The sequence below is a fragment of the Callithrix jacchus genome, chromosome 19 (genome assembly GCF_049354715.1).
Source record: "Callithrix jacchus isolate 240 chromosome 19, calJac240_pri, whole genome shotgun sequence".
NCBI classification, from domain to species: Eukaryota; Metazoa; Chordata; class Mammalia; order Primates; family Cebidae; genus Callithrix; species Callithrix jacchus.
Genome location: NC_133520.1, coordinates 24,550,351 through 24,563,010, shown reverse-complemented (window position 1 = coordinate 24,563,010; position 12,660 = coordinate 24,550,351). Strand labels below are relative to the sequence as shown.

Here is a 12,660-nt window from a genome sequence, read left to right as displayed (position 1 = left end):
TTTTACTTACTAAGTGCTTAGTGCCTACTTTATTTATTTTTTATTTTTGGTGCCGTGACTTGATACGGTTCCTACTTTAAATTGAAGCAGTTACAAGAAGTCTAACAAGTTTACTACGTAGAATTGCTAAAAGTATAACAACTGGCCCCAGGCTGTCTCCCATCCCAGCTCTGTGTCTTGATCTGATCACCAGGTATACCACGAGGTATAGACAGCTTTGTCTTATTTACAGGTTCTCAATCCTGAGCCAGAAATGAAATACTGTCTCAGCCATATGTTAACCTTGCTCTATATTATTCTAGTAGTATTTGTTCGTTCTGATATGACTCTTGTTTGCAGTATGACGGATGATTTCCTTCAGATTTTAAATAAAATGCTTCAAATTTAAACATGGTGTTTTGTTCATCTGTGAGAAAGAATCCATTTAAGATCTTATTTGTAAGTCTGTTACTTGAAAGAAGTTAAGTATATGTTTTACTGTAAATCTGATACTCTCAGTAGTAACAAATAAGCATAGATATAAGTAGCATTTTTTTGGTCCCAGGGTATAATTTCAAGGGAATAGAAAAATCTTTAGCAGGTAAGAGTCACATTTGCTATTACACATTGTCTCATCTTTTCTCCTACCGTTATTTCATACCCATCCCTTTCTTTTTTCATATACCAGATTGAACCTTGGTTCTGAGATATTAATTGTGTAATCTTAACTCTTCATATATATGCATAATATACAGCATATAAATACCAGGTAGGCATCAGATTTAGGCATCTGCTGATTATATATTGCAATCTCGATGAAAACAATGTAAAAAATACACAGGGTTGGGGCATAATGGTTTGAAGCTTCAGGCTTTGTTTTCCAATCCTAACTATGATTTGCTAGTGTTTGACTTTGGATGAGCTACTTAGCCTCTCAGTCCCTCCATTTAATTTTTTTCACACATAAAAGGGAATGAAACATGGGTTGCTGTAAGGTTAAATGGGATAATGTATGCTAAGTACTTAGGTCAGAACGTGGCACAGAGTAAGCATTTATTTTATCCTGTCTTTATTGGGAAGATAAAGCAAGCATGCAGACTCTTTTAAATCATATTACTTGAAATGTCTATCAGGGCAAATGGATTCTGATGGTTCTAAAATGGTGTCATTTTACATGAATTCAGATGTTTTTCTTAGCATGAGTAATGTTCCAGGCACTGATTAGGCCCCAGGGCAACTCCGAAGTTGAAGGCGCCCTCCAAAACTTTGGAGACATATTTGTTCCAACTGATCTTTCCAACTGTAACAACGAGAGCTTTCTGATTCACCACTAACTCCATTGATCTGGTTGCTGACTAATCAATCACATATTGTGATTATAAAATCAGAAGTGGTTGAACACATTGAAACCTATGTCTTGATAAAAGTGTTTAGGAAAATAAAGACATCTGTTTTCATTGTTGTAAGAGAAAATTGAGTGATTTCCTATTTGAGCATATTATAAAGTTGCTTATTGATGGGAGTATAAAAATATGAAGAAGGATATTTATCTTTCATAACATTGGCGAATACAACAGCAATATCTCTTACTGCTTTTGTATCTTTTAATCAGTGCCAGTCCCAGGCCAGGTTCTCCCTATGAGCACCAGAAATTTTGTCCAACTACTTCTTGGATGTCTCCAGTTTTACTCCTCTGTGTATCTCAGTTCTGTGCCTGTTTCTGCATTCTTGCTGCAGCTATCTTATTTCAGGCCAGCACTGTACACTTCACTTACTGTCAAAGCTTTCTATCTGATCCCCCAGCATTTAGTCTTGCCCCTTTTCAGCCTTCTCACACTATAGCCAGAGTGATCTTGCTAAAATAAGTCCAGTTATATTTCTTCCTTGCTTTAAACCCTTCAAAGTGTCTTTATTTCTCTTAGGGTAGCCATATGATTTATTGTTCAAACTGACGTATTTATTAATTTATTTTTGAGCTATAATTTATATATGGTGAAATGCAGATCTTAAATATACAATGAGATTAGTTTTGACATATGCATACAACTGTGTAACCCATATTCTTTTCAAGATATAGAGTATTAATCTATCACTCCAGGAAGTTCCCTCCTGCTGCTTCCTGGTTAAACTATTTAATCTCCACTCTGATTCCTCATTCCACTCCTCCTGCTACCCCAGACAACCACTCTCTGATTTCCACTACTGTAAATTATAACTCAGAGTCTTTTGAAAGTAAAGGAGAATGCTACTGATAATTATAATGAGAAGATATATGTAAATTGTTGCCAGGAGGAATGGTTTCCTTACCCTTTGTATTAAATCCAAAATTTTTAATTGGCCTAAAGGCCTTATATAATCAGTCCCCTGCTTATTTCTCAAGCCAGATTGTCTTATTACTATCTCAGCATTTGTACTTCCTTTTCAACTCCAGGCCTTTCTTTGCACATATGCTTTCCTATGATGGGAGGACCACCCCTACATCCCCTCCACCACTCTTTCTTCATGCTAGAGCCTGGCCAGCTTCTTACTCACTCTTCATTTCTCTATTTACATATGATTTCTTCATTTGGGACTTTTCACTACTCTCCTAGACCTGCTGCAAATTGGTTTATATGTCTGTCTTCTAGAGTCCCTACTATTCTTCAATTTTTCCCACCAATGCTATTATTACTCTATAATGTAATTAGCTGTGATTGCTAAAGTATTAAATGTTTGCAGAGTGGATATACATAAAAATTAGTTATTTGTATAATTTCACATCGATTTTGTAAATATATGAATTGTGCTGATTAGAGTTTATAGTTTTTAAGTAGGCTTTGTTAAATAATTCATTTTTAAAAATTATGTAATTATAATTTAGTTCCTCCAAACAAAGCTTCCAAATAACTGAACGAACAATCAGTTATGATTTTTCCAAACTTTTCAAATACACCATGAGTTTCATTTCTACTAGGTGGTCTTAAAGACTTCTAGGATATTCAAGGCTTATAGAAATAGTTAATAATATGCCACTGATGCCAGAATAGAAGAACTATCTAAAGATATGTTTTCAGACACTTTAAAATGTAGGGTCCCTGATTTATGCTCTAAAACTAAAGACATTATTGTTTCTTAAAGCAACTAGATAAACCACGAGATTCCTATCTGGTTTATCATAGGATATGCTGTTTAGGGAAAGTAAGCAGTTTAGGGATAGTTCTGAACTAGTTTCCAGGCAGGACCAGAATAAACAAGGTTAATTATAGTTTATTGCTCTGGGACATATTGTATCACTATGTTTCATCTGTTGCACAAAAATCAGTTTTTTAAGGTATGGCTTGGGCAGTTAATGGAGAATATTTGCATGAATATGGTTCCAGAAAGATGATATGAGCATGGACTAGGTGTGAAGACTAAGATAAATAATACTGATCAATGGTCTGGTGTCTTCAAGACTGAGGAGAAATTTAAAATAGAGATTGACAAAGAAAGATTGCTTCAAAAGTAAAATAGAAAACACAATTCTCTAATACAATGCAATGACAGAAAAAGGATGTTTTCTAAGGTTACCTTTAGTGATAACCTTTGTCAAGACAGTTGAAGACAAAGTCTAATTTGAGGTTGTAGATGAGACCAAGAAATACTTATATTCCTCAAATTGGCCTGTGCCTTCCATAGAGTTGGTGATTAATCTTTATTATTGGATTGATGAATAAGTATATGAATAAAATAATTTGAGCAGTATGTCCCACTTAAATTGGAAATATCTGTTGATATGACTCTGAAGATATTTTTAATTTAAAAGAAAGCAGCCAATGTACTAGTCCAAAGTAAGCTTCTTGTATGTAATGAAATCATCAGATATGTGCATTGAATAACTGCAATTTTTAACAGTGTTTGCTTCTATTGTATTTGGTTAAATTGAAGTAGTTGCATATGTTCAAATATATATTTGTTCATCTGTATCCACATCCATACCTACTTATAAAACACATGAAGAATTTTCAGAAGAGCAGGTAAGCTATTCAGTATGATGCTTTTCATCATGTTATATATCAGTATGTTAAAATTTTGGCAACAGTCATTAGGCACATTTACTTTGTAAATACTTGTTAAATATAGATGAATTTAAATTCATATAAAAAGTTATTAGAACAAATAGCTAACTAATAAAAGCTAACAGTTGTTGGGAGGGTTAATATGCTTGATATTATCCTTATCATTTTATATGGATTTTTATTTATTTTCACTTAATCCTCATGTAAATTCCTCAGATAAATCTTTGTGTAATCTTATGAGGTAGACATTGATTTTTGCCCATTTTCTAGATCAGGAAACTGGGGCACATAGCCAGCAGCTTACAGAACCAGAATTTGAATGAGTTAAGTACATCATGCACTTGGCTACCCTGATATGCTGCCTACTGTGTGTATGTGCTCATGTACATGTGTATATGCATCTATTTGCTTTTTTAAATCTAAGATTTTGTTTTTAACAAAACACATAGTTTGAAATGTACATATTTATTGGGTTGTACACATTTATTTTCTAATCGTCTAATCTTAAGTATCCCTAGTTTTGAAAATCAGGAATTATGTTTCCTTTACTGTTGATAGCACATTGTTGTGGTTTGGAGTTACGGTAACTACTCATCAGTCAAGCGCTGTAAAACTGGTTTCTTTCTAATACTTGAAGCATTTTCCTGCTTAAGTCTACTTATCTTGATTTAAATGATTGTTTGATATTCATTTAAAAATACATTAGTATCTAGGAATGCAAGCAAATATTATGGGCAATGTTCTATTTTGATTCCCTTTGATCTAGAAAATATTGCTATAGGAGTGAATGAAGCAGAGATATATTAGTCTGAAAGGAGTGAGAGGTTATATGGTTATCAGGGAAAAGGAGTGGTAGTCTTCCCAAATATCTTTTTCTTAGATAGAGCTGGGTAATTTCTATTCAAATATCTGCTTAACAGCTAGTGTTAACCTGGATACGAAACTTTTTTTAAGAGACAGCGTCCCTGTTACCCAGGCTGGAGTGAAGTAATTCAGTCACCTCCAGGGCTCAAGCAATCCTCCCACCTCAGCCCCCCGAAGTAGCTGGGACTACAGGCACATGCTGCCATGCATGGCTAATTTTTGTGTCTTTTTAGAAACAGAGTTCACCATGTTGCCCAGGCTGGTCTTGAACTCCTTGGCTCAAGCAATCCACCTACCTTGGCCTCCCAAAGTTCTGGGATTACAGGTGTGAGCCACCATGCCTGGCTGGGGCATAAACTTGAAGATAGTTTTTAATAGAATTTTTGGAAAAAAAAAAACAACCCTCTGGAAATCCATATTCTTACATATACACTTTGATTTTTTAAAATGCTTCTCTTCTCGTAAACTAATGAGAATAAATGTATTTTCTCTTTTATTTGCCAAGCACACCACTTGTCTTGTAAATATATATAATATATATAAATATATACATACACAGAATATATAGATACATATATATTTTTATATGATATATAAGTATATAAATACATGGAATATGTGTGTGTATATATGTATATATATAATCCTGTTGGTTCAGGACCTCCCATGGATACTAAAATTACACTGATGCTTAAGTCCTTTATATAAAATGAGACTTTTTGGGCATATAACTATGCACATCCTCCCATATAATTTAGATCATCTCTAGATTTTTAAATAATATCTAATATAAATGCTATATTAATAGTTGTTGTAGTATATTATAGGTTTTTATTTGTATTATTTGGATTTTTTTCCAAGTATTTTTAATCCACAGTTGGTTGAATCTGCAGATGCATAATCCTCTAATTTTTTTTTTGGTAATGTCACTCTGCACTGCTTTCAGTCTAGTCTTTTTTGTTGACATTAAATCAAACTAAAGTGATTGCATAGGTTTCATCACCTAAAACTTATGCACATAGAACTGAAATTTTTGAAACTGATATTTTATAGCACAGTTCTTTTTATAGCAGAATGTATTTGCTTCATGGCAGTTATTTTAATATTCTAATAGTAGAAATTTATTTTAAATTATTGATAGTGACAAATAGTTTGATCAGATTCAACAACCTAAGTAGTTGTAGTGTTGGAATTCACAGATTTAGAGCGCTTTCCCTAATTGAAGGAGGAGGGGTAAAAGAGAGATTTATTTCTAACTAAAATGCTATATAAAAGTAAAATCCAAGAAAAAAATTCCACACTGGGCATAGTTGTCCTGACAGTTCCTTTTTTGGCTCTAAGTTTAAAAATATATTCTCCAGGGGACATGGATGAAGCTGGAAACTATAATCCTCAGAAAACTAACACAGGAACAGAAAACGAAATACTGCATGTTCTCACTCATGGGGAGAAGAACATGTCTTAAAAAATAAAAGAGAGGCTATATCTGTAATTTGACAAATTAATATAGTTATCTCTATAAAATGCACCTTGACTTAATCACCCTGGTAATATAGATTTGTTTCCCTTGAAAATTTAAATATCTCGCAGTATCCTTGAGAGTTTGCTGTGTTGTCCTGGAACATCTAAGCGCTGTTTGGGAATCTCAGTTCTGTGCCATGCAATGAAACCTGCTTTAAATAGCTCAGTTTATTTATTTATTTATTGTTAAGTTTATTACTCTCTTGTGTAAAGCACAAATAAATTGAATGAATATGTAGTATTAGGTAATTCTCAGTTATTTGGGAGATAATATTCAAAATTAAGTAATCATCTTTTTAGAAATTCATGGCCTTTGTGAAAAGTTAGATTAAAATGGACAAGTAGCCTGTTAAATTGTACAGATGATTCTGAAAGTGTTAGTCACATGAATAAAATTATAGATATTTAAAAATCATCCTCATATGATATTGTGTAATATTTTTATTGATAACTTTACTATAAATGTAATTATTGGTATCATTATAAGGATTCTCAAATAAAATATGATACTTCACTTATTTTTCTCTATAATTACATGGGTCGTGGTTATTGGAAGATGAATGGGTTGAATTCAGACTTTTACTCTAACTAGTCTAAGGCTAAACTGAACACAGATAACCATTTCCCTTGCCAAGGATTAGTTTAGGAGTGGCTTATGACCCTGTGGCTAATTAAATGTAATGGGAAAGTCAGGGATCAGACTTCTGGGAGAGGTTTCCTCACTGATAAAAAGAGTGACAGAAAGAGAGCCTTCTTTCACTGAACACTGCTGTATCTTCATGGGATGTGCTGAACTCTGGAAGCTCATTTTATGATCATGAGTAGAGATAGCTGAGGGAAAAGTCAGCAAATTTAGCCCAGCAGGGCAAGAGAGAAGACTCTTGAGTAGATGTTGAATTAAACAGATCCTGAACAAGTCAACCATGTCACTTCTTGCTATGAGAGTATAACTTTTCCTTATATATATTAAGTATAACTTAACTGATATAGATACTCTTTAATTATAGGTGCTATTCAAACTGAAGTTAAGATTCAGGGTCTTTGTAGGTTTACAATGTAGGCAATCAAATTTGTGTTTTGAAAAATACTCTGAAGTGATTCTGATACCTTCTCATCTTCTTTCTAATCCTTTCCACCCTCCATTGAGAACCTCTGGAGCAAGATAGTTATGAAATTGAATGAAAGGACTTGGTGAGTGATTAATTATTTGTGGGGGTCAGGGAAAAGGAGGGGGTCTAGGTAACTACCGTGTTTCTGATTTGGGCAGCTAGGTAGGTGGTGCTGCCAGTTGAGGTTCTAAGGACCATAACGAAAAGAACAACTTCAGTTTTGTACATTCTTCATTAGAGGTGTCTGGGAACATTTGTAAAGTGATACCAGAAAGTAGCTGGAGGCATAATCCTGGAGAAATAAATAAACTACAGAACCTAGAGATTTCCTAGTTGTAGTTGAAACTATGGGTGTAGATAGGATTACTTACGGATATATCTTACTGAGCAGGGAAGAGAAGAAACTATGGAATTTCAGAGAACACCAGAACTTCAGTGTAGAGTGGAGGACAAAATGGTTGAGAAGGAGGAAAAACAATTATGATGTCAACAATAACACATCTCATTTTGTCTTACATTTTTCTCAGATATTCAAAGACCTTTTTTCTAAGAAGAAATTCTAAGAACTTTGATCAAGATGTAAACTTTAGTGATTTTTTTTTTAAAAAGTAAATTCTTTCTTAAATGCTTGTTTTCCTTTTCAGTTGATCAATTTATGATGCTAAATGGTAACCCGATGCAGTAAATAATTAATATACCACTATAACACTAGCAATTGGCTCTCTTTTCTCTTACAAGATCAATTTCGTTGTAATGCTTATTACTAGAGATACACTGGCATGGAACCAAAAAAACGCCCAACATGTGAATTTTCATCAGTCCTTGTTTCTAGTCATTAATATGGTAGTAGAAGTGCTGTTTTAGGACATACACAGAAATACGTATTATTACCTCTTTCATTTTGCTGTCCATAATTGTGTATTCTATTCCATCCATTTTTTTTGTTTGTTATTCCTATTTTTATCATTTTACATGTGTTAGCCAATATAATCTTTTGGCTTAAATATAAAATATTTTGGAGAGGTAGGAGGATTCTGAAATCCAAATTTTTCTTTTTTTTTGGCTAAGGAATATTCTTTAAAAGCAAAAGTCTGTAGAAAAAGGAGAAATTGATAACTTCTGGAGAGTATTAAATTAAACCTTTCACATAATCTGTGGATGCTCACCTACAATTTCGTGTGTGTGTTTGTATATGTGTCATATTAAAAATACTGCGCAGTGAAAATACCAGTCTTTATAAACACTTACGTGGAAGTAGAATTTTCAATTAATATTACTGCTAAGAGGATCCATAAAAGCTATTTATATGCATTTTATGCCTCCCTCCAAGCCTCTCTCTTTTCTTTTTACACTTCAGTTTCAATAGCACCTGTAATTAAGGAAGAAAATCAAGCCCTGGGAGCTAGGTAGGACTTCCAGCTATTGATCTGTGTAAACCCAGTTTATACTGTCAGGGGAGAAACAGTCAACTGCTGAGCTGCTTTGTCACTGACATAAGCTGAGAGAGGATTTTTTTTTTGTCTATACTGTTTATACACTAGTCTATAGACCTGCTGGCTGGTTGAATTTTAAAGAGTGCGGAGGTTTAAAGACTTGTCCCCTGAGGGATGCTTCTGCCAGTTGGGAAGCGAGCTGAGGCTGTTTTGCAGAAGTGTGTGCATGTGTGTTGCTTGTGGAAGAAGGGAGGGGGAGGGCATGAAAGATTGGGCAACTAACTAGGAAGCATTCTTTGTAATTTGAGTCTTAAAATTAATGTGAAATATATTACTGATTTGTGTATTTAGAGGCAGACATTGCATTTTGAATATATATTCTTTATTGTTATAGAAATTATGTGGACAATTTTATAGTAGAAGTTCTGAATGGTGTTCACATGTATAATAAAAATAGTGAATGGTATTACTTTATGAAGCACAAGATAAGGATTAAGCAATGGTTAAATGAAAATGAACTGATCTCATTTGCAATGAACTGTTTCTCAGTTTACGGAATTTAACTTATTGCAAGTTTAGTGACCCTTTTAACTACATTTAACAAAATATTGTCAGTGGTGAAACAGTTGGCTTTCTCTTACTATGGAGTCTGTGCTCATACTTTTAAAGGTACATGATTATAAGCAATCCAGGGTATCCTGCCCTAGGAGAAGATTTTTGTTGTTTGTTTGTTTTGTTTTTAACAAGATTCTTTTCTTTCTGCTTGTGTGCGTTAAGGCACTTGAAGCTTTCTTAGGTATTGGTATTGAAATTTTATAATGCTTTATTTTTAGTTGACACTTTATTGTAGTCTACCTTTTTAAAAGAATGTAAGAAATTCTACTTTAAAACACTCAATACTGTATGTATGGGGTTTAACTATTCAGATATTGATAAATTCTGTAGAATTTTCTTTTCAATAGGAAATATCCTTATAAAACTCTTTGTCTTGTAAAATTGCCTGTCTTTGAAGTTGTATAATGTTGTCTTCAAGTTTAAAATTTAACTTTTGAATCAGACTTAATTTTAAGTTATTTTTCAAATATATCAAAATAGATTTTTAGCTGAAAATTATTGATATGTTGTAGTTGTTAATGTGTATGGTTTCTAAAAGATATTCAAATTATTTTTAATGACTGTAAAATAATTAAAGGTTTCAAAATCATTCAGATTGTTTTCTGTTTTATTGAAGCATTGATTTTCATATTAGGCAATTCTTAAATGAAAGTCCACAGAATAGAAGCTATATTTTTGAAAGCTTGTTTTTAGATACATATTTCTCTAAGAGTGTTAAGATAAAACTTAATACCAGAATTGAATCATGTAAATACGTTTCTTTGGCTATAGAGTGTCTCTCTCTTTTTTTTTTTTTTAAACGGTTTGACTATGGTACATGTAGAGTTGTTATACCTCTCGGTAATTCATTCTGCTGCCAACTTCATTCCCTTTTCTCTGCCTGCATTTTAATTGAAACAACATTTATATTTTTGAGCCAGGATCTGTCAGAAGTCCCTATGGCTAGACTGTGGTACAAGTAGCAGCAGACGTAGCTTACCCATATGGTGCGGTGCTTCTTGTAAAATCCATATGGCCTTGTTGAAGGGAATCCCAGCGGGGATGTGAAGGGTGTTAATACCCTTCAGGCCAGGCCTTCCCCCCCTGGGGTTTCTGTGGCATTGTCAGTGCAATCTGCCAAAGCACAAACTTAATTCCTTTTTAATAATCAATTATTTTAGTCTAGGAACCTGTGCTATTTTTCTTAAGGACAAAGAAAGTAACTTTTTTTTCCTAAAAAATATCTCAAAAAAGTTTTAACTTCATCTTAAAAAGTATTCTAAAACTAATTTGTTTAAAAATTTTCATTTGTAGGAAATACTACAGAGTGTGCCAAAGTTCTGTTTTCCCTTTGACGTTGAAAGGTACAGTATAAGTATCATTTAAAATAAATTTAGCTAATTTTAGTACATACTTTAAAATGATTAAATGTGCTTTTATATAACATAAAATGTACCTTCTCTTTACTGCTTTTCACAAAAAAACTAGAGATTGAAAGGATTGAAAATTAATTAATATGTGGAAGAGGAAGCCTTTTAAAATCACATCTTTTATTTTCTCCACTATGACCAGTTAAGACAAGTCGGAAAACACTATTACCAATAGGTTCAATTTTTTGCCTTTGTTCTCTATTCTTCAGGTAGAAATTGTGAGCACTAGTGGAAAAAAATATTAATATGACCTTGATCAGAGCCTTAGAATTATGTCTTAATATATGTTCCCTGGTTTCTATCTCACTTCATCCTAATTGTAAAGACCATCTGTGTCATGTAAAACTCATAGCTACTTGTTTCTCAAGAATAGCTTCATAGAATTCATAGAATTATGGAAGGCTATGGGGAAACTCTTCTAGTTTTGAAAATCTTATTTTTATATTTCACTGAACAAATACTGAATGATGACATTGCATACAGTTGAAATTTCATGGAATATATAGCCCTTTGAGCATAACAGCAGATGATTTGTTATTTTTCATGTGATTTTTAGACTCTGTTATTGGTTTTGTTTTTAAAGAGGGTGATATGAAGGCTTTTAGAAAGAATATTCTAGGAAAATACCTTGCTTAAGTAAATATTAGTGAGACTTTCTGATTTTACTGTATTAAAGATAAAGCCTTCTGAATGATGGACTAATCAGTACTGATAAGTATTCAGTAGGTTTTATCTTTAAAGTCCTCACCCCACCAAAAAAGTTACAAACTTCACATTAATAGTAAGGATAACATAAAGGAAGATTTAGGATCCAGCTACAGAAAGGATATTATGAACCTTGGGCACTAGAGGTCACATTTGTCACTAGAGGATTTTGTTTGTTTTTTAGGTTTATTAACGTGTAAGAAAACCTGTCTACTTAAAAGTGTATTTGTTAATGTTCAGCATTTGCAATACAACATTTCCTTACAAAACTTTTTGTAGCATTGATACTGGATACTGGCAGTAATTTATTTCCTTCTGCACAATTCCTATGACTATTTCAAAACCAAAGTTTAGGCTTCATGGATATTTTATTTTGGGACAAGGAAGCAAAAGTTCAGTTATGGTTATGTAATGGCAAGATTGCAACCAGTACTAGGAAAGATATTCATATATTTTAAATAGAAATAAAGATTCAATCTAATGTTTTATATTGCCCCTTATACCAAGGTGTGACACATATTATGGTAGTATGATACTTAAGTTGACTAAAATTCTTTGTAGCTTAGCCAGTAAGCTTTTCTTCTTCGGTAGAAATTATATTCTTATTTTGTACTTGTAAATTTATTCCTCAGTATTATATTGATACCTCTACAAGAGAATCCTAGAAAAAAATACCAAGAGTATTTTTGTAGGGTACTTTATTGGGTGAGAATGTCAACAGAAGAAGCAATTAAACAGAGTTGGTGGTGGTTGCCATTAGATTCTAAAGCAACATGATTTGCTATCTAGGCAATTTTAGGATAATTAGGAAAAAGGCTAGAGTTGAAGAAAAAGACTTAGTCATCATGTCTAGCTTCTTCTACAGTTTCAGTAATACTATTTTGATAATTTATGAAATATGAGCACTTTTAGTCATGAAAATTTATGGCAGACTACCTTATGATTTCCTAGTGAGAGATTAATATGTGCTGAACTCTTCAGTCTATGA

General features: G+C 33.0%; 1 protein-coding gene across 15 annotated transcripts in view; it reads left to right on the top strand.

Moving 5' to 3' along the window:
* Positions 1-12,660, top strand: part of DENND1B (DENN domain containing 1B) — a 269,554-nt gene that overhangs the window by 91,377 nt on the left and 165,517 nt on the right. For all 15 annotated transcript variants that reach the window (XM_078356772.1, XM_054248143.2, XM_078356766.1 and 12 more), the window contains exon 4: positions 10,852-10,901. In XM_078356772.1, the coding sequence (XP_078212898.1) occupies positions 10,852-10,901 (50 nt within the window). The remainder of the gene's footprint in view (positions 1-10,851; positions 10,902-12,660) is intronic.